The sequence below is a fragment of the Otolemur garnettii genome, unplaced genomic scaffold (assembly GCF_000181295.1).
Source record: "Otolemur garnettii isolate 467f Iridium unplaced genomic scaffold, OtoGar3 scaffold00098, whole genome shotgun sequence".
Lineage (NCBI taxonomy): Eukaryota > Metazoa > Chordata > Mammalia > Primates > Galagidae > Otolemur > Otolemur garnettii.
Genome location: NW_003852493.1, coordinates 3,897,415 through 3,920,723, shown reverse-complemented (window position 1 = coordinate 3,920,723; position 23,309 = coordinate 3,897,415). Strand labels below are relative to the sequence as shown.

The following is a 23,309-nucleotide window of genomic DNA, read 5'->3' as shown; positions in this document are numbered from 1 at the left end:
AAAAATATTGGTAGGATTCATTAAAAAAATATTTACTAGGCATTATTATGTGCCAGACATTGTAATAAGAGCTGGGGATACAACAGTCAATTAAAGAAAACAACAACAAAAGAACATTGTCAAACTTTATACAAGTTAGGTACTATTGTGAGATAAGGAATCAGGAGCTGAAAAAAGTGGTGAACAAACCCAGTAAGTCCTATACCGCGGTATCACGGTTCCTTCCCTACTGTCTCCTTGTCTATGCACTCTGAAAGAGCAAAATGTTTTCCCAATTTAATGATGGGAAACCTAAGGTTCACAAAATAACTTTGTCCCAAAGGATGCAATTATGAAGTAACAGAATTGGCAGAGGCTTCTAGGGAATAACATGTTGTCTGACATCATGGGATGGGAGCAAACCAAACACGAGGCACAACACACGTGGGAATATGCTGAGCCGCGTAAAATCCAAGCAAATGTTAAGGATTTGATGATTAAATGCAATGATTAAATCTGTACTCTGATCTTAGAGATATTAAAAAAAAAATGCTCCCCCCCAAAAAACCTTATAAGCTAGATGGCCTTGGATATTTTAATCTACACACAATTAGTCTATACAATTATATCTGGAACTATTAAAAACTCCTCAGGAAACATGGAACATAGGTAATTTTCTTCTGTCTTTTTCCTTTGAAGTAAACTTAGTTAACAAATAAACTCTAGTTAACAGCCTTAAAAATTCAGTTAGGTACCACTGCATAAATTTCTATTACTAAGATAGAAGAGGCACCTTAGTATCTCCAGTTCAAAGTAAAGATCCAAAGAGTGTCTACCTATCTCACACAGATATCCAGAAAGGGAGGAGTGGACCTTGGATGTTGGTGGATAAGAAATCGTCTTTAACATTTTTCTGAGTCAAACTGCACTTGGCACAAATTAGGTACATCTTGGACTATTCAGGAAGATTTAGTTATTGAGAACCAATAATTAATAAGACAACCTTATCTATAACGTAGCAGGAGAGCATTCTAATAGACAATAAAATATCATAGTGTCTATGTATCTATCTTATCAAATATTAAAAGCTTTGCATGCCCTATATGGAAAATTATTAAAATAAGTAAGGAGGCAACTGTCATCCATGATCGCATTACCTAGAGATAATCACCATTAATATATAACACATTTCCTTTCAGTCTTTTTCCATATATATCATTTAGATCCTATTGTATGTAAATCAATAGATCCTATTGTATGTAAATCAATAGATCCTATTGTATGTAAATCAATAGATCTTATTGTATGTAAATCAAATCTCGAGTTCTGCATTCTAAACTAACATGGAATCATTAGTATTTTCCAAGGATATTAAGGTTGTTTATAATTTTTAATGACTGTATAATATTCCCTCATGTAGCTATACCATGATTTATTTATCTATTATCCTAAGGGGAGGAACTGAAGTGGTTTCTAATCTTTGTCAACTATGAACAATGTCATAATGAATATTGTTGCAAGTTAATCACTATTTCACATAGAACTACTAGAGTTACCACATATGAAAATAAAAACAGGAAGCATATTCTATACTCTTAGAATGGCCATATAGATTTTTTCCAAAGATGACTTGAAATGTACATTTAGGAATAATAATTTTTTACCTAGAACTACACGGCTGTTTCCTTTTTGATTTATTAAGAATTTCAAACATTTATAAAAATAGAGAGTTTAATGAACCCACATGTACCCTTACCCATTTTAAATGATTTTCAACTAAATGTTATTCTTGTTTCATCTCTATTTCACTTTTATCCACTTCTTCATCCTCAATTATCTTCATTAATTTACTAGGTTAAAAAGTATATATGATTTTTACTTGGTATACTATTTCTTAAAATATATTTCAAAAGTTATAAACCCAAGAACACCTAAGCAATCCACATTCTCAGATTTTTCATAAGCAAATTTGGATATTTTACAAAAGTAATTTTTTTTTTCAGAGACATGGAGTACACAGGAGTACACTCTGTTGCCCACATAGAACATCAGCATGATTGTAGCCTCCTGCAGCCTCAAACTCCTGGGCTCAAGTGATCCTCCTGCCTCAGCCTTCCAAGTAGCCAGGACTACAAGTGCACACACCAGGCCTAGCTAATTTCTCTTATTATTTTGTAGAGACAGGATCTTGCTGTGTTGCCCCAGCTGGTTTCAAACTCCTGGCCGAAGTGCTGGGATTACTGGCACAAGACCCCACACCAGGCTAAAATTAATTTCTTAATGCCTTAAATAAAACTATAACTCAAGGGCAGCGCCTGTGGCTCAAAGGAGTAAGGCGCCAGCCCCATATGCTGGAGGTGGTGGGTTCAAACCCAGCCCTGGCCAAAAACCACAAAAAAAACTATAACTCAAAAATACCGATTCTTATACTCTGAACTAAACTGAACAAAGTGGATGAAGAGATCACAAGTTATTAACCTTTAAGCACTGGCATAAGCGGCTAAGAAATTCCCAAGTCTCTTGTCTATTCTGTGTTTTGAAAGATTTTCTTTCCTTATTTCTCCTCATCTAGAACGGCAAGGTAAGCTATCCTTAAGAAAGCTATGCTAAAAGAAGAAATTTAACACGATCTCCCGTGATCCCCCTTCTCAGGCGCTGAGCATGGTGTTGGAAGAAGGTTTACCTGTAATAACCGGGCATCACGATGTGGACCCCAGCACTGGGCTGGCAGATGGCTGCAGCATCCTTGTTGTCCATTTTGCGCACAGAGTCCGTGAAAGGTCCTGTGGCATTGATAACGCACTTGGCTCTCACATCAAATTCCTGCCCTGGGAAGGAAAGCAGCATCCATCACATACTCCATTTGTTTCCCTGCTCACTGAGGCTGTGGATTATTAATTCATCTGTTAACTTAAGCTATGGTGAAGTAAACTGCATACCCCACTAACTGACACGGGCAGCCAGAGTTACTGAAGAGCAAACAAAAGGCTTGTGTTGAGTCAATTTACCAAAACCAAGTCTGAAGAGGGGAAAGCTTTTCACTGGTGCCTGGTGGTTCTAGGTCTATTTTAGAAGGGACCTCAAGGCACCAAACATGAAGAAACTGACGTGAGGAAATAATCTCCCTTCTTAAAACTTCAGTGTGTAAACAGTGTCGCCCTGAGAACCATTCACAGTGCTTTTGTTCAAGAAATGATGTCATTTTGAAGCTGCCTACGTGGCCCCAGGAATGAAAATGGAGCCTAAGTTAAGGTGATTGACTTTAATGATGTGTAAATGCGCTCGGCTGTCTCACCTAAATGATACTCTGGGACTTGGCACATTTATTTAATTTTATTAATAACATGTTTTTGTAAAGAAAACGGAATGCATTCATAGCAGTGGGGATTCTGTGGGCATTTATTATTATCATTATCATTATTATAATTATAATACAAAGGGGAAAAATTGCCGAGTCCCACGAGGGAAATTTTCGTGTTAAACCAGTCATTGTTGACAATAAGGAATATAATTAATATGACTCTGAAATGTGGCTTACATGAAAGAAAAGTGACAGAAAAATTATAATTCAGTCATTCCAGAAGCCAGGCAAGAGGCTGAGAAATCCCTCCCTCCCGAGCCTCGGCGTACCTGTGAGGACGTCCTTGCAGCGCGCCCCGCTCACGCGTTCGGTCCCTGTCTGGGGGTCTGTCTTCTTGAGCAGGCTCACCACCTCCATGTAATTGGCTGTGGCAGCCCCATACCTGGCAGCAGTCAGAGCAATGGCAAGGTTCATCCGTGCGTCGTTGTGTTGTCCTGCAGCAGGGGAAAGCATCAGGGGAGGGACGGGAGTCACCTCGAGCCACGGGCTGGTGGTCTAGAAGTGTGTCACAACAGATATGTCATACTGTCCCTGTCACCCAGAATATGCATGATGGCTGGGCAGCTTGACAGGGCACAATGTAAAAATAATACACGGTCCTCCTCACTCAGCCATCTACCTGCCACACTTCAGCAAGAGTATTTTGTGTACCACAAAAATGGTGAAAAACATCCCTTTCCTCCAGACATCAACTATCTGAAAGTGAAAAAATAAGCCATTATTCCCTCAGGGTTGGAACATATGTGTATGTCAGACTTCTCCCAATACAGACGAATCGTAAGCATGAAAGTCAAGCAATTCAAAACTTCAGAATATTTGACACCCCAACTGGTGTTGACGAACAGTTTTTATGAATATGTGCTCTATCTAATATTCAAAATCGAGAGCTTAATCTTCTGTACGGCATCTCTCGCTATTTTGTAAAAGGATTTTTCTTGGTTGGAATTTTGATCAGGACTCCGTAAAATGGAACATTTTTTTTTTAATCACACATATAAAGGTAAGAAATTAAGCAGGGCGAAATTTAATTACAGAACAATTCCTACCTGTATTGTTAAAGATTTATTGCTGAAAAATCCTAGTTAAAGAAAACTGAGGGGGAGGAGTAGGGGGGAAAGATGATTAATCACTTTAAAATACTGGCATCACTAGAGACTTTTTCTATTTATTATTGCCAGTGGAGTTAACGCTGACCAGGAAGAATTACTCCACATCGCAGGGGCCAGGTTCTCTGTGCCCTGAATAATTAATTATCCGGGGCTAGATGTATTGAAGCAGGGTTCAAATTCCCACACGTTGGGATCAGTTCTATCAAGATAATACTGATAAAGGGATGAATTTGTAATGGATATTGTTGTTGATTTATGTTGCCAGCATACCAAACATTTAGTATAAATGGTTTATGTAAAGTTTCTTCCTTGTGATTCAGTCTGTGCAGGGCGAGCAGCACTGCACAAGTAATCTGTTCCAGCTAAAAGGGCAAAGTTATAAAGAGAGAATCAATGACTGAAGGTTCTGCCACCCCTCCCCGCAAACATCTTATTCTAAAACCGCTGAACTAATACAATCAGCTAAGAACCTTTCCCCCCAAATTAAAATCTCTCTCAGCTGCTGAACATATATTAAACCTCAACGTGCAAAATAAGTAGCTACTTTGTCCACAAATTAATAGAATGAACATAGTAGACGAAAAAATAAAAAACAAGAGCAGTAGTTGAGGTATAAGTGGGTCGAAAGGGGAGCAACAGTTCTATTGTATCAGTTTCAACTCAGTAGGACCCTTTAGTTGATTAAAATAATCAATAAGTATATTTAAAGCTAAGTTCAAGAAACCAATTTTTATTACTGTAGGACTCTTCATTTAAAACTAAAATATGCTCCTCAAAGTTATTTAAAACAGTCCAAAGAAACCAAATAAAACTTCCATCATAGATCTCCTTATAGTAAGGAGGTAACACGGCATCTCTACTACACTGTCTGTCAAGGAAACACCCTGCCCGACAGAGGTGAGTATTTAGTAGTACGAAAAAAAACCCATGTCATGTTTTTGTCTTCACCAAAGGTGTTGAGAAACTCTCACCCATTGGGGTAAGTCTTGACTTACAGACAGGACAAATCTGTGTAATTGAACTCTTTTAAATTCTAAATGGAACCAGCATAAATTACATTTATTAAATTATAGATTTCTTTAGAAAGGGATATATCTATGATACAGTCATCTGACTCTAAAATGCAAAATCTCTTTTTAAAATACAAAATCTCATTGGAACAGTTTATCAAGTTCGTTGATTCCACAGCAAGAAATCTCTCCATAATTAGCTTCTAAATCCCAGTACTATTAAAATAAGCAAAACCCACATCAGTTAAAAATGTAAGTTGGAAGCAAGTTCCATGGGTCTTTGTTTTTCCACATCTACCTTCGGGACCCAGCAACACGTCCCTGCCTTGTCTCAAACCAGGGAGTCACTTACTTCTAAGGGATTCGCAGGACAATCCCTGTTGCCACAATTCTTAATACTCCCATTAGGTCTCTAGGTTTGAGAAGTTATTTGCAGCTCCCTGAACAGCCATGTCATTTCCTATATTCTTGCCTTTGCCTACACTTATTCCTCTGGCTGGATACTGTTTTGGAAGTTCTGGAAAACCTCTATTCATTTTTCATGATCTCATTCACACATTTCCCTAAAAAGCTTCCCCTTACCTGCATCCTTTCAATGTGAAGTTGTTTACTTCTTTCCCTGGTCAAAATTATATCTTATACATATCTACTTTACAGTCTTTGTGATACTATAGTCATTATGGATCCATCTATTTACAAAAACAAAAACTTCTGTTGAGTCAGGCCCTGTGAGAAGCACAGGGAGAAAGAGACGTGGAACTTAGATCTCACTGTAACTAACGTGTGGTCCCCACGTCTTAGGGAAGACCAGAGCCTCACTTGTTCATTTTTTTTTCTTGTTACGACCAGGCACAAAATAGGTATCCAATAAATGTCAATTGTGGCCAAATTCCATTGAATGGGTTAAATAAATAGGTATTGAAAGCCTTATCTCTAACTATAAAATGGAATGCTTTCTTGTTAAAGAAATGTTAGACATCAGTAAGTTGGTAGCAAGAAATTTGAGGGGAGCAGAAATGTGCAAAATCTGAATTTAACCCCAAAGTAGGTCTTATATTTATGCTTAATGAGTATGAAGGAAGCAGAAATAGTTACCAATCTTTCCCTTAGGACTTATCCTACAAGTTGCCCCCCTTGCTTTGTAGGGAAACACAAGCACAGCTATCTTTAGCCTCTAAAATTGCAGAGAAGTGATACAACTTCCCCCAAGCCCTGGGGCTCACACCTATACCCAGCAATCCTCTCCTTCCCAGACATTCAGCTCACTCTATTTACCTCCTTGTATGCAGCGTAAACCTCTTCCCCCTCCTCCTACACCCACACTAAATTTACCCTTCACCCTGAGATACCCAGATGCTCACAATGTGTTCTTCCTGGGATATATGTGTAAGTGATATATTTTCATTACTCTTAACTATATTTTCCTAGCCCTCTTTCCTGACATTTTTAAAGGTATCTCTATGCCTCCTGCAATTTTAATTCTGTAGAAAAAAGTTTTTGACAACACTGCATGTCATTGGAATATGATACAATAATCCCAACCCCCTCCCCCCAATTGATCTGCTTATTAAGTTTAGATTTTCAAATCTGTTTCCTTCGAGCCAGGCAACATTATACTGTTTTTCACTGATCAGTGAATAGCTTTACATTGGCACTAACACAAGGACCCAGACGGAGACTGTGAAAATCTGTCTCTTACTCTGTTCTCGTCTGCGCTTGAAATCTTACATATGTGCACATACTGAGCTTACAACTCAGTGAAGAGAAGCATAGAAGAGGTGGAACTATAACTGTTTTCCCTCATTTAGAAAAACAAAATATAAAATCTACCCATCAAAAAGAATAAAGGTTGGTGGTGGTAGAGAAATTTTTATCTTAATCTTCAGTAGCCTTGTACACAGGATAGTGAGAGATATTTTAAGTGAAAAATGCATGACCACACATATTTTAGAATGCAACCATCTAAAGTCCTCAGATATAAATATTTTGGAGACATAGCAATATTGCTTTCCTCAGAGTCAAAGTTTGGCAACTAAGTTAACATGTAAAAGAGATGAAGGAAGAGAAATAATCATTGAATGTGTAAAGGATATGAAGAATGAGCAAATATGAAAAAGAAAAAAAAAAAACAGGTAACAAATTACCTGGCATTTTCCTATTTCTTCAAGTCTAAATTTCTGTGATGCTCTAAAAGTCTACATATAATCTTCTCTTTAATACATCATACTTTTAAATGTTCTTTATAATACAGACCTATATATATATATGCACAGACCTATTCTATCTGACACCTACCAGTAGAGAAAGTCTAATTGCCAGAAAAAATAGTTCTTGATTAAAATAACACTTGTTTGTAATCTCATCAACAGAAACTGCCGCTGCTGAGATATTGAGAATATTTTCTTCTATCTCCCTGTTCCCTGACCTGAGTCGCATGCAATCACTCTGACTATGTCCAGCAAGTGAGAAAAGGATGCTTAAAAGAAAAGAAAACCTCCCAAAAGCTTTGATCTCATTTCTAACAAAATCCACACGGTCTGCTTCATTGTCTCAGACTGACAGTGTCACAGTGATCTCTCTGGCTGCTTCCCCTTCATGGGGTGGCAAAGGTAATTCAAAGGGCAACATACTAAACTCAAGCTGACTTAATATAACCATTAATTTCCCTTTGTGATGGAAAGAGTGCATGCAGGGGCAGAGCAAGCCACATGTGCGCTTGTGTGTGTAAGAAGAGTATTCAGTCCTGCTGTAAGTATGCAGGATGAGTAAGCCTAACAAGGAAAACTCAAATGAGAACATACTTTCCGGGCTGAATTTTGACAGCAATGCAATTTCCAAACATAAATCATGTATAAAAGTATTTCTGTGAGGAGCGGCAGGGGTCCAGGACCCACATAAGCTACTATAGGGAGAATGTACCCTCTAGGATATGGTGGAGAATGGCTCTGGGCTTGGAATGATTGGATTGCAACTTTGGGGTGGCCACCAACCTGACTGAGGGGAGTGTGAGCAATGCACTATGTTCCTCTGGGTTTTGTTGTCCTAAAAAAGGAGAGGGGCTGAGTACTCTGAAATTATACCGCATGTGGAATGGCTGATCCTTCACAGTTACCTCTCCCTTTCAAGACTGCACTTCAACCATTCCCCATTACTGGTTTCCCTGACTCTGTTCCAACATGAATAAAAGAGACTGGGCATGAATAAAGTACAAATGACAGGGGCCTCATGAAGAAAATCAGAAAATAATTCATAAATCATGCTCTTCCACTAGTTCTAAAGTTATAATTAGATTTGGATTTGTTTAGCTTTTGTGAACTATGCAACAACTGTCCCTGTGCTTCAGCCCTCCCTATCGCACGCCTTTGCCATTAGTATTCAGAGCATCTTTTCCTACTCTGATTCTAGACTCAGCCCCCTGCAATTGTTTTGGTCAACCAAATGTTAGCACACATGATAAAACAGAGACTCAAAAGAGCCTGTGTTTCTGCTTTGCTCTTGCCCTCTGTCAATGCCAGGAAAAGGATGTGCCCACACCAGCTTGCTGTTACCAGGAGCTGAGAGGCAAGTGGAAGGTCACCCCAGTCATCCCAGCCAAGGCCACCCTATATCACTGGACAGCCAGTTACACCTCCACGCAGGAAGGCAAGTTCAGCAAGGACCAGAGAATTGCCCAGGTGACCCCAAATAAGAACAGAAGAGCCACCTACAGGACCATTCCAATACATGCACAATAAACCCTAATTCCTTTTATGCTACTGAGCTTTGTGGCTGTTTTGTTATGAGAAAGTACAGCAATAGATAACTCACAACAGGCAATGTAGACAATTTTCTACTAAAGTTAGTCTCAACTTCCAAATAGGTTCTATCTCCAAAATTATATTCTAAGATGGTTGTTTAGAACTCTATTCTTTTTCTTTCAGAAATGCTATAAATAAGCCAGGCTTGCATCTATAGTCCCAGCTACTCAGGATGCAAGAGGGTCGCTTGAGGCCAGGCGTTTGCTACCATTGAGATAAGCCTGGGCAGCACAGTCAGACCCCATCTCTTAAAAAAATTTCTATAAATAAAAGATGATTAGTTCACTCTACTAGAACTATTTAGTGCACAAGATACCTGAATAAGAGAATTAAATATGACTGTGACAGTCTCAGTGTCCGCCACCCCTGCCCTCTCTTCCTAAATTTCCAAACTGACCACAGTATTCAACTTCAAATCAGGTTCTTCCACATGTCTGGCTTTTGGCTCATGTCATCCCTACTCCATGGCACATCTAACTCAATCTGGTGAACTTTTCAACTACCAATCATCTCTTCATGAAACCTTCCCCAACTGCTCTTGAATACTTTCTCTATTTAAATTTTCCAAGTCACTTTGAACATACATCTGTTACTCCAAAAACTATGTTCTAAACACGTGCATTCAACACTGACTCATTTAATGAGTGCTTTTTAACAGCTGAGAATTGTGCTAGGGACTGGATTTATAATGGACACCCAAATAGACACAGTTACAGGTCTAGAAAACATCAGTTCTAGTTATATATTCCCAAAAACCAAAGGCGTGCATCTTATTCAATGTTGCTTCCCTAGCACGGGCCAGAGCATTTGCTCCCTGGCACGTATGAATGAATGAATGCATGTGACTGCAGCAGGTAGTCACAGTTCAGAGAGTAGAGAAATAAAGGGAATGTATGCAAAGCTGCCAGATTCCAGAACAGTCCTCAACCCCTTAACCTCCATTCTAGAATAGCCATGGTACAGAAGGACCAAGGGGACTATTTTATCTCTTCCTAGCAGACAATGGAAAGAGAATGCCTTCTTTCACAAAATCTTTAGTGAAAACATAAGCAAAGGGAGGAGGCCAGTTAAAGCAGTGAGGGTTTAATGTATAATTAAGATAGTAACTTATGAACCAGGTATAGTATCAGGCACAAGGGAGCTACTGAGGAATAAGAATAAGATTTCTTTAGTCTCTGCCATAGGCAACCCCATTCTAATGGGGAAGACAGATAAAATCAAGTATAGCAAATAAATAAGACAATTATGATTGCAATATTGGCAATAGAAGAGGAAAAGTAGAGGGCAAGGAGAGCAAATCCCTAGAGCAGGGGCTCTATTATGGACAAGGCAGTTAGGGAGAGTGGAAGATGAGCAAGAAGTAGAGAAAAATGCATAAAGAAGGCAGCTGAGTTCGATATCAAGACCACCTACCAATGCTAACGTGTGGTTACATCCAAAGCTTATATGAAGCACAAAGTCCTGGAAAAGTGACTGCGGTGTTAGTACAACCCTAGTGTGTTAAAAAGTGCCTGCAAAGTGATTTTTTTCTTTCAATTATTCTTTAAAGTCACCTTTGTTTTTATGTCTATTTCTCAGGAACTAAGCTTAAAAATCTTCCTAATTTTTGCAGGAAATGTCTTCCAGTATAGACTTGTGAAATTCAAAATAAAAGCATAATATTTTAAGTGTATGAATTGGAGTAATTTGCTGTCACCTATCCATACGACAGTTCTCAAGAAGGGACACTTGTTAGCACTGAGCCTGTAATCATTTTTTATTATTAAATACAAAGGTACAATTAAATGCAGGCACAGGATGTGACCTGCATCGTAATTCTGCCAGGCCTTTCTCTTCACAATATCCTTTTCATTATCCTGGGCCTTTTGTTCCTTCGTGTTTCTTTTGTCTCACACTAAGTTCTCTGAACAAGCTATTTACAATCTCAATAATTAGCAATCAGGGTGGATCTGTGGTCTTTGGCCCTGTGTAAACGAAACATTGTGAAGTTTCTTAACATGACATATTTAAGTACATGAAGTTTTTATACCCTCAGGACTTTCATTTCTTAAAAAAGTTTTAAAATGAATCCAATGAGGATTCAGTCTTCCACTTTTCAGACACGTAGGAATCTAGCTAGGGTTGAACAAAAATGAAGCCACATTGAAACTGCAAACAATAAAATTGCTGGGTATTTATTAGCTATTTCTGTGCAAAAATATAGAAGTTTACAGTGAAGACACTATATGTTAATTTACAATGTCCTACTACTCCAGGACAACCAATTCTTCTCTAGCATGAACCAAAAATAGTTATTTTTTTATATTTTTAAGAAAAAACAAGAAAAGGAACAATGTGACAAAAATGAATTGAATGGGCCAGGTGCTGTGTGGCACACCTGTAACCCAGCACTCTGAGAGGCTGAGGCAGGAGGATCCCTTGAGGTCAGGAGTTCAAGACCATCCTGAGCAAGAGCAAGACCCTATCTCTACCAAAAATATGAAAAATAGCCTGGTGTGGTGACACATGCCTGTAGACCTAGCTACTCGGGAGGCTGAAGCAGGATGGCTTGAGATCAGGAGTTTGAGGTTGCAATGAGTTGTGATGATGTCATAGCATTCTATACGGGGTAACAGAGCAAGACTCTGCCTCAAAAAATAATAATAGGGTGGCACCTATGGCTCAGTGAATAGGGCGCCGCCCCCATATGCCAAGAGTGGTGGGTTCAAACCCGGCCCCAGCCGAATTGCAACAAAAAAATAGCTGGGCGTTGTGGCAGGTGCCTGTAGTCTCAGGTACTCCAGAGGCTGAGGCAAGAGAATCGCCCAAGCCCAAGAGCTGGAGGTTACTGTGAGCTGTGTGATGCCACAGCACTCTACCAGGGGCAACAAAGTGAGACTTGGTCTCTAAAAATAATAACAATGATAATAATAATAATGATAATAATTGAAATGAAGTTGGAAAGTCAGGTAGCAAGATACCCTACAGAGACTCCTTTCAGATTATACAATTACATAACCTAAAAATCTCAGATGGGTTTTTTAAATGCCCTAAATTCCCGGATAAACCTTTTTAGAATGTATGGCTTCAAGGGTAAAAGTCTGTGGATCTTCAAGAAAACTATCCTGAAAATGCTTGAGATTAACTCCTTTTGAAAATACTTATTGAACACCTACTATATGCCAGGCACTGAGCTTAGTGTCACTGTGGGGAGCAGAAATTGCAAAAAACTGGATTAGCCCAGCTCTTCGAAGGCAGAAACACAGGACCAAGCTTCAAAGTGCAACCTGGAGAGGTCACGTGTTCCCCCAAAGTCTTGCCATTTCCTGCCTCACTTCCTTTCTCTTTCCCAGCAGTTTTCCTAATGCAGTACTCCAGATGTGATATATCTTCTTTTCTCTTTTAAATTACAGGACCATTTACAAAATTGATTTACAGGGGTATATGCTTAAATTCAAGTCCCTCCTCTACCAACTATGAAACCTCATGCTAGTTGCTTCATCTAAGGTTCTATTTTCTCAGCCAAGCAAAAGGAATGAAAATACCATTAACGCAGAGTTACTATGATGGAGAAGTGAGTTAAGTAATGCATGCTACAGCCTAATACTTCTCAATAAATATTAAGTCTTATTACAAAAGGTAAAAGAAAAATTACTGGAAAGCCAACACTACTTTATAATTTAATTATTACATACTGCCTAAGACATTTACAAACAACAACAATAAAAAAAAAAAAAAACCAAGGCTGAGTACCTGTAGCACAGTGGTTACGGCACCAGCCACATACAGCAGAGTTGGCAGGTTCAAACCCCGGCCTGGCCTGCTAAACAACAATGGCAACTGCAACAAAAAACAGCTAGGGATTGTGGAGGGTATCAGTACTCCCAGCTACATGGGAGGCTGAGGTAAGAGAATCACTTGAGCCCAAGAGTTTGAGGTTGCTGTGAGCTATGACACTACCGCACTCGACTGAGAGTGACATAGTGAGACTCTATCTCAAAAAAAAAAGGCTTGGCCCCTATGGCTCAAGTGGCTAAGGCGCCAGCCACATACACCTAAGGTGGTGGGTTCGAATCCAGCCCGGCAACAATGACGGCTGCAACCAAAAAATAGCTGGGTGTTGTGGTGGGTGCATGTGGTCCCAGCTACTTGGGGGGTTGAGGAAGGAGACTTGCTTGAGCCCAGGAGTTGGAGGTTACTGTGAGCTGTGATGCCACAGCACTCTACGCAGGGGCACAGCTTGAGGCTCTGTTTCAAAAAAAAAAAAAAAAAACCTAAATATTTTCCAGTTCTAAATAGTTTTATGGTTCATCAATAAAACAGGCAAATTTTCCCTGCAATGTGTAATAATCAACCTATAATCGCTGTATCTCATGAATACTGTTGCTCTTTTTGTTTCTCTCTTTACTTTTTACCCCTGAAAAATAAGAAAGAAGATATAGTTTTTCTGTATATCACAAAGGATTGGAGAAAATAGGACAATGGTTTTCAATCTGGAGGAAATCAGTGTTTCCTCCAGAATATTTTAAAATATTATAATTACCAACTCTAAATATGATGACTGCATTTTCTCTTAAAAACTCTCTAAACTCTCTAATCTCTGCCAGTTATCACAAAGGACATCAATATAAGCTACAAATTTGGTATCTTAGGAAAAGTCAGGAAACTCAAATTCTAATCCTTTAAGCAGTCACTAACTGGGGATATTTCTACAGCAGATAACCGTCTGGTGGTTCAGTTTGGATTCCTAGCATCTAAATCTTCTTCCCTATCTTATAAACCTTGCAGCAAGGCAGGCTACCATCCCACAGGAGGGGAGAAAGGTCCCCTGGACATAGGCCACTACCTTGGCTCTGCCAATCAGATGCTCTCAATATAGACTTCCATCTGGAGCTAGTGACCCAAAGAACTGGCATTCTGGAGGTGGAGGCAACAGCTGCAGCACCATCCTTGTTTCTAGAGGCAGCAGTAGTAGAAATGCCAGCAGCAGCGGCAAAGCAAGACACAATGTGCAACAATCAGCAAAGAGGTCTTCGGTGCACCGGTGCTGGGGTAGGACTCTGCCTGTGGCTCTGGTGGCTGTAAATTGTTCTTGGTTCCTTATTTTTCAAGCTAGGTCTTTTAGCCTTCCCAGCATTTCTGCCTGCTCTCCATGTCCTCTCAAAAAATTCCTTTCTTCCCTATGTTAGCCAGATTTTTTTTTTTTTTTGCTTGCAACTAGAAACTCACCCAAGTCTTGACCCTACTCCCTGTGTCTCAGTTTCCTCACTGCTTGAGCCACAGCGTAGAACGTGATGATCCTGCAGGTCCCTTTCAGCTCTACCAATTTTATAAATTGCAATCACAAAATTTCAAATAAACCAACCAAAAACTTGAGAAGCTAATTATGTATCAAAGCAAAAGAAGCCCTTGGGGGTAAACAAAAATACCTTTCATAAAAGGACCTGCGAAAGTGAATCCTTTCACTGCCACAGAACCACCCTTTCAGTTCCCCTTTTCTCATTTGTGTGTGAGGACATGCACACAACTTTTTGCGAAATGCAGGAATGCCTCAACCCGCCCCAGGGGTGATTCTGAGTGTGAGCTACATAATAAATACATGGAGCCATGTGCTAAGGACCAGCTGGGGAATTCTAACTGGAAGCAGCCTTTTGAGAACCTTTATCTGTTTCATGGTTGATTCCTGTATCTTATCAGATTTCTCTCTCTAATCACAGGAAGATTCTACACCTTATCAAATTGTTATCAAATCAGTCTGACCTGAACCCAGTGACCTAACTGTCTGAAAAGAATGTGTAGGGAGGTATTTACATGAAAAACGGGCTGCCTCCCAGCCACTCCTGAAAAGCGCTGGGTCTAGAGACTCAGAAGGCCTGAGTTCAGGACCCAGCCTGCCTCAACTCAGGCTCCAGGCACAGGCCTTTCCTCATCAGTTTGTCTCTTAATCTATAACACCAACTTCTCTGATCCCCTACAGCCATTCAAATGATCAGCTCCAAGCACATGCACAAGCATTTGCAAACTTCAAAGCACTATGAAAATAAAGCTATTTCCTTCTACCAATTTACTATCATTCTTGTTTTGCTGTTGATACGTCTTTCATTTAATATCCAAATCATAAACATCCCTCAGTCATCAGAATAGTATTTCTCAGCAATGCAGATTTAATGTATATTGGTAAACTTTGTTTGGGGTCTAAAATTCTAAAAGAAGAAGAAAAAGAAAATCCAAATGTCATTCTCCTTTTAACTAAAGCAAAACATTCAGACTCACTAGACAATTTTAACAAACATTGTTTCAAGATAGAGTAAGAATATTCAATTGATTCTATAGGAACTCTATAGTTAACAATCAAAATCTTGATCTTAATTTGGGTATTCAAATAGGTTTGCCCTACTGGATTTTTTTTTTTTTTTAACACAAATGACTCATCTGATTTACAAGAAGGTTTCACTTATAGTAATAAATACAGGACCTTCATTTTCTGGCTCACCATCACCTCCAGCAAAGCCTGGCATGTAGGAAGGTGTTATAACTTTTTGTTGTCTAAAGTAATAAATTTATAATTCAAAAGGCTGTGGGTTGGGCTGGTGTCAATCAATTTACCAAATCCTGATCCCTTTAGGGAAATGATAAAACAGCTATTCTGAACCTGTACAGCCAAAGCCAAGTGCTGAGGCAGAAGACTGAGGTGCAAATACTGTGAGAATCAGCTTAATTTCAATACCTTCTAATAGCTAGTGGAATGTCTTCTATCTTCCAGATAAAAAGACATGAAAAGAAAGTTTATACACAATATACAATAAATAGCAAAAAGATTATGCCAAATTGCAAACACATACATCAAACACTATAGCCATATATTTTAAGCCAACAAACTTGTCAATATGTAAACATGTAAAACAAAACTTTCCCTCTGTGGGGAGCAGGACTGGGGGCTAATTATAGATATAATATTATCCCCTGTATTTCAGAAGGACATTTTCAATATTCTAGACAGTTTGATTAAAATTGGCACCAAATCATAATGTAAGAGCTTAAAAATAAAATACTTCAATGAAAAGACTCCATTTCTGATAAACTAGTACATAAATAAAAATTCAGTAGTACCATAAAAACAGCCTTTTCACCAAAAAGATTGCAATGGATCTGCAAAATGTTCCTTTCATCTCTAAAATGTGGGGAAATGCTTAAATACAGAAAGATCCAAATGTTAAATAAAGAAAAAAAACCTAACCACACCCTCAAGCTTCTACTCATTTCTTACAATCTAAAAATAAATATATTTAGATATTAGACAATAACACACCAAATTAAAAGTACATGTGTTAGTTTTACTTTCAACTTTTAAATACAAGGCTGGGACATACCATGGCTATTATAAATGCTTCCACTTTTGATTTATAACGAAAAGTAAAATGAATCAAGTATTATGCTTCAGTGAGTAGAGTTTCTTGCCTACATTTCCAGCACTTCTGAAAGTCTTCTGGAAACACTGGTCAGTGATTATTGTCAAAGAAAGATCCTATTAATTTTTGAGATAGTCAGGGTGCCCTTGCCTTGTTGTAATTACTGATAGTCTTCACTTCCAGCCTCAGATACACATAGTCCCTGAGTCAATCCTGACCATGACTGGCGGTGTATAAGGAATCCCATCCCTCCAGAAACTGTTATCTGCCTTCCAGGAACTCTCGGACAAGGGAATCCCTGGTGCTCACAGGGCTGCAGTCCCTCCCACTAAATACACCAAGCATAAGAGCCCCCGCCCCAATGTCTGGTTTGCACTGTGTTCCTACTTGAAGTCTGCTCTCATCTCAGCTTGCTTGGCTAAAGCTCTCATATTCTGTTTAGCCTTTCCCTCCAAGTCAGACTCCTATCTCTCTACTTCAAGCGTTTCCTTTTGCCCTCCATAACACCCATTTTCCCAAAGAATCCTCCAGATACCACCATGCATTTTACTCTATGGACAAATTCACTAAGAAAACTGCTCCCTGGTTCAGACCCATGCTCAGATCCCCAAATACTGTTGAAGAGTGGGATGGGTCTCCAGATTGCCAAGTCAGTGGAGAAAGGTGGCGGAGACCGCTAGGCACTCCCTTGGAAGCCTCCCCAGACACACTAGACCTTGATCCGTCCTTGTTGTGGTTCACTTCTCTGCCTCTACCCTCTTGCCTCGGGACACCCCTGCCTTCAAACATTATTGAAGGGTATCCATATTGTAAGGACAAGAAACCTTTTGGCAGACATAGTCAAGGTCTAGTGTAGCCACATAAAGCTATATAAGTGTGATTTCTTATCACCTATAGAAAATGATTTTCATACCACCATTTACACTTAACCAGTATCACTGTAGGACTACAAATTCAATGTAAATTTTACTTTATAAGTTTTTAATTCATCTGATCACAAATAAAAAGTTTACATATCAAGAATGTTAAATTCTAATTAAAAACCTAAGCCTAAGAATCAAAGACTCTAACAGACTTTAACAGCCTATTCACCTTAAGGAGAGGGCAAAATTATAATGTATTACTGCATTAAAATACAACTTAAAATACAGCATATTAGTCTTTGACTTAACACACGTCTCAAAACTTCTGAGGAGCATTGCACAAAGATGCTTTTGTAAAACAACCTCACAGCACTTTGATGTGACCGTATGTTCATTAAAGGGAAGTATTACTACTTACATACATAAGGTACATAATGAATTCAGTATGTGTTTAAAGTTGGCTAAGGCCATGAAAGCACATGCCAAAAGCACAGACTATAAATCAAAATGCGATTTTGTCAAAGTAAGATCTTAATATGATACACGTTAAAAATTAATAAATAAATCATTAATGTCCCATTCTGGGGTTGGTGAGGAGAGCCGAGCCCGAACTGGGCCAGGTTGCAATTGACATGCCTTTGTTCTATCTATAGCTTTGGCTACTCCTCTCCTCCTCCACCTGGGTAAGTACAAAATTAGCATGCACCAGGCATTCTTCACTCCCCCAGAGGGTTTACATCTCTAACACTGCTTTAAAGACTGATATTCTTTCCAAAATGCTGACATAAACCAGTTGGGCAATTACAGATTGTTTAAGGCCCACATTATTGAAGTTTTAAAAGATCGAGATTATTCTTAAAACATAATTTAGAAATATTTGACATTAAGTTTATTAATTTACTTCCAATTAAATATTTAACAAATGAGCAGAAAGGGCATACATACAAATAAAGAAAAAGCCATGAAGACAAATACCAAAAAGTAATAATAATAATAATAATGATAATATCTAGGTGGAGTTTTCCAGGAAATGTAAGAAAAGATACAGATACTGCCTCACATGTTATACTTTCCCTTTCCTATGTCTTCATATCTCTCTCTCTCTCTACCTCGCCAGGAATTCCTTTACATTAACATAAAATCTTATACTATCCAAGACCCTCCCATTAATCATCCAAATGTACTTTGTGGATCTGAGTTTTCTGTATCAAATGCTGTTTAAACTCACTAGATACCCATCGCCTACAGAATTCAAACTAAAATCCTCCGCACACCTGAGGAATTCCATGGCACACCTGTTTTTCCATGATCCAGACCCTTCAGGCTACCCCAGTGCCTCTACTCCACACCCTAGACTCAAGCTCTACACACTGCTTCCTATATTCCGTGTCCTTTGTGCCTTTGGTTTCAACGTTCTCCTCAACATCCTCCCCTGCTCACTTTATCTGAACATCCTACTCTTTCTTAAAATTCAGAGAAGTACTAATTACTTAAGGGAAATTTTCCTAGATCCCCCCACACCCACATTAAGTATATGCCTCTAGCAGAAGTTCTCACATGCAACTGTAACTCACTGGTTTGCTTGTCTGTGTCCCTTATTAGTCAAAGAGATTTTGAGGGGCTGGGCACTGTGGCTCACATCTGTAATCCTAGCATACTGGGAGGCCAAGGTGGGAGGATTTCTTGAGCTCAGGAGTTCAAGAATAGTCCAAGCAAAAGCAACACCCCATCTCTACTAAAAATAGAAAAATTAGCCTGGCGTCATTGCAAGCCTCAAGAGGCTGAGGCAGAAGCACTGCTTGAATCCAGGAGTTTTGAGGTTGCTGTGAGCGAGGCTGAGCCTGCGGCACTCTAGGCAACAGACTGAGATTCTGTCTCAAAAAAAGCAAAACCAACTAGGAAATGATAAGATCAAAGCCTGACGTCTTGCTGACAAAATCAGATTCTTTAATGGGCTGGACGACAGTGAGATGCAGGCTGGTGTAATCTGGGGAGCTGCAACTTTAACAGCAGACACAGGAGGCTAAACTTCAAAATGCTGTTTTCAAGGTGTTTTCCAACATTTCTCCAGAAGGACTCAGACCTCATGAGTTGATGGGGAGAAAAAGACTGCTCAGCTTTTCATTATTTCTCTTTAAGAGATTAAGTAAATGTACATGCAGAGACTACCACAATCTACCCAGCCAAGGGCTCCTCCGTGCTGCTATGGTACAGAATTTTGGGGGGCATGTCAGTTTTACTCTGGACACAGATTACTGAAAGCACTGAGCATGATCACGACCTCCTGAGAGGGAGGAACGCACTCTGCGTTCCACAGCTGCTGCTTCCTTCAGTCCTGGGAAACCTCTCTTCTTGAGGGAACCATCCAAGACCAGACCATCAGGTTTCAGGCCTCGCTTGCTGACAGGGACGCCTTTCTGATGCAAAGTGTAGCAGCTCTTTCTTAGGAAAACTTTCCTGGCTACTGGTTCTAATTTGTGACTGCCCAATACTTAACAAAACATGATTTCTATGTCAAATACAAGTCATAGAAGTAGAAATTAGCAAAGTTATTTTTTTTCCTCAGGACCTTAACTATTGAATGGTCAAGTTCCAGTTAAAGCTTCATTGGCTGTGCCCAGAAACTCCAATTTGGCTTAACCCAGTTTCTGAGGAACTCCTGTTGCCAGCAGAAGAATTTCAACAGAAGAGCTGCTAGGATCAGCCCCTCTTGCTCTAAAATTTCAATATTTGTAAAAAAAAAAAAAAATAATAATAATAAGGCTAAAAGCCATATTCAAAGAGAATTAACAAGGGAAAATAGTTTGAAATCTATAGAAATGCATGAGAGAAAGCACTTCCTAAAACCTGACATTGGGGGAGCAGGATTGGACAAAAGGAGCCAAAGACTGTCTGTCCAATCACAGACAACCACCTGCCTCACGGAAGGCCCTCAGTCATACCCAGGTACAATTAAAGGCTTGTTGAACTGAGCTACGTAATCACAAAAATGGCAAAATGGAGAAAAGGCAAAATGAAAATTTATGGAGTGAATTAATTCTATTCACATTTGCAGTTGGGTGGGGAGAGGCCGGACCGAGGTTACATTAAATAGCAAATGTAGCAAATTAAAATAATTAAACTATAGTAAGTGAGGTGTTTAATTGCATCTAGGTGTTTATATTACTTTAACCATTACACTAAATTGTATGTGTATTTCACTATGTTTGTGTTGCTATTGCTGCTGAACTGCCTTAAATAGGGGCTTTTGCTGCTTTAAAAACAGACATAATGGAGCAGAGAAATGTGTTTCTCTGTCATTGCTTATACTTAAGGATCAAGGATTGGGACAATTCCAAATTTACTCAAAATTATTATAAAAAAAGAAACAAGTAAAAGATGGAGAGAAAAGATAAAAGTATATACAAATCTTTATCCAATAGACAGATCGTTTACAACTAGCTTGTACTATAATTTATTTTTTAAACACTGTTAGAAGAGGCTACTATTGGGTCTATTATATTCCCTTATGAGTGTCAGAGTCGTGAATTTATCCAAGTGAACCCTGCCTGTATTCAGAGTAGTCTTTTAATGCTAATGTATTTATACCTCCTTATTCGCTAGAGTGAATGAGGGTATTGAGGTACAATGTTGTACGCGCAGGGTTACCAAGAGGGAACTGCCTGAGAGCCTTGCTCAGTTACCTTGCAGTTAGCCTTTGACTTTCTGATGGGAAAGGAAAACATGAATCACCAAGTCTATTCCTCATACTATTTATCCCCCACATTAAAAATTAAGAAAATTAAAACTCCCGGGAAATACGAAGTTTACGGTTTACTGATATGCTTTGGCATATTACCTATCCCAAACTCACATAAAGTTCAAGTTATTTGATTATATTCATAGCCTGGTAGCTGCTTTCTTCTAATTATATTTTTATGTTTCTTCTCAAAGGCTTACTCTGCTGCAAAGATGGCAAATTATACATTAGTAATACTTTCCCAGTGACTACAAGAACACATATTCGGTTGGAGACATAAAAGGAGCAGCAGTTATATAAGCGGTGTGGGAAGTCAGTTGTGTGTGTATGTTTTTGAAAGATGCAAAGCTGAGTTTTAAAAAAATGGGTGTTATGTGGTTCATGCATGCTGTGGGTGGATGAGATGATCTACGGAGTATTTTACTAACAAAGTGTGATATGAGTAAGTATTAATAGTAATAATGAAACTAGTTTGAAAATTCACATTCTGAAATAGTAATCTATTTGGCTCCAGAGAATATAATCTACCAAGGTGTTAGTTATATTTTAGAAGAACTATGTACCAAAGACCTTTTTTTTTTTCACAGTTCTTCTATTACATTTCCAACGCTTGGTTGTAAAATCAGTAGTTGAAACTAAAAGCGTGCAGCTTTTTAATTGAAGGGATATTTTTATTACTGCTATTTCTTGTGAGGCAAGATGCATACATAATACCAGGCTGGCTTTCCTTTACATGACAAAAGTTGCTATGTGTTGTCTGCAAAACAACTCCAAAGTAGATGTGATTATTATTTTTTATCTCTTTCTTCCTTTTTCTAAACATATATCTGAGAAAAGACTCTTGGTCCCCTGAAAGGAAGCTAGGAACCCTGTTAAGAGGAGGTAGGGCAGTGTACACGTATTGACCCTGCCCATGCCACGAGAGGCGTCATATTGGTGTACAGTAAGCAGGAAGGAAATTAGTTCCAAAAGACCAAATGTTATAGCCTTTTATTTTGCCATATTACAATGTCAATTATTTTCTTTTCCCCTGTTTCCAAATGGGCCCCAAAAGATTTTATTTCTGTTGGAGAATTACTCTCACACAAATGCACTGAATAAGTTACTTTAAGCTTTAAAATGCAGCATTTTAAAATACAGCTTACATGTCTTGGGTGTGTGTTTTCCCAGTGTCTCAAAAACAAACAGAAAAGTCAAATTTTTAAATCTTAACTTTAAACTGTAATTAATTAGCTTCCTCGCCAAATTTTTTAAAATGCACTATTAATATGAAGCATATCAAAATTTTACCAAGAAATATCTAATTTCATGTATTAGTACAAGACAAACTCATCCATTTAAGAGACTATAATTAACATGAACACTTAGTCTGACTAAGCAGATTGGCGTTCAATGAAAGCAGATGATATGAACTAGGTTTTAGCAAATTTAAACACATCAGAGCATATTTTACATAATGATAATAATAGCATTTGCGCCTCACAGACTAATTTTAAGCTCCCTGTACAGATAAGACTAGTAGATATGCCATTGTTTTGTGGTGTCTGAAGAAAGAAAATAAGATTTAATTTTCACTAATAAAAAGAAAAGTATTTGAAAATGTGGTTTAGTGATGGCTCAGGCTGTATCAGTGAGTATATTTTGATCTACGCAGTTAGCATAGCTATAAAATTTAACTTTATGAAACTTGGTTCATGGATGCTTTTTAAATTCACCTTTATACAATTATGTGGTCTCTTATATTTACCGAAAGCAATATTCACATTAGGTGAAAAAAATAAGACACTACTATTATCTACAAGTATACAAATAATATATGTGTGTGTGTATATACAATAAAAAGATATAGGAAAATTCTAAAAAAATAAATTTTTGCCTTTTAAGGGAAGGAGAGAATAGGGTAGAGGAAACAGAGAAAGAAGCTGGACTTGTCTGAATAGGCCTTGTTCTTATTTTTGATTTTGAAACCCTGTATTTTACATAATTATAAAACAAAAACCACAGTTTAAAAAATAAATCTGTAGTGATCTAAAGCAAAATGAAATTGATCTGTTGTATCAAGA

The 23,309-nt window shown here is 38.5% G+C and overlaps 1 protein-coding gene across 2 annotated transcripts in view; it reads right to left on the bottom strand.

Moving 5' to 3' along the window:
- GPD2 (glycerol-3-phosphate dehydrogenase 2) overlaps positions 1-23,309 on the bottom strand; it is a 134,643-nt gene that overhangs the window by 29,243 nt on the left and 82,091 nt on the right. For both annotated transcript variants that reach the window (XM_003795957.2, XM_023516820.1), the window contains 2 exons: positions 3,610-3,774; positions 2,663-2,807 (listed from right to left, as the gene is read on the bottom strand). In XM_003795957.2, coding sequence (XP_003796005.1) covers positions 2,663-2,807; positions 3,610-3,774 — 310 coding nt within the window. The remainder of the gene's footprint in view (positions 1-2,662; positions 2,808-3,609; positions 3,775-23,309) is intronic.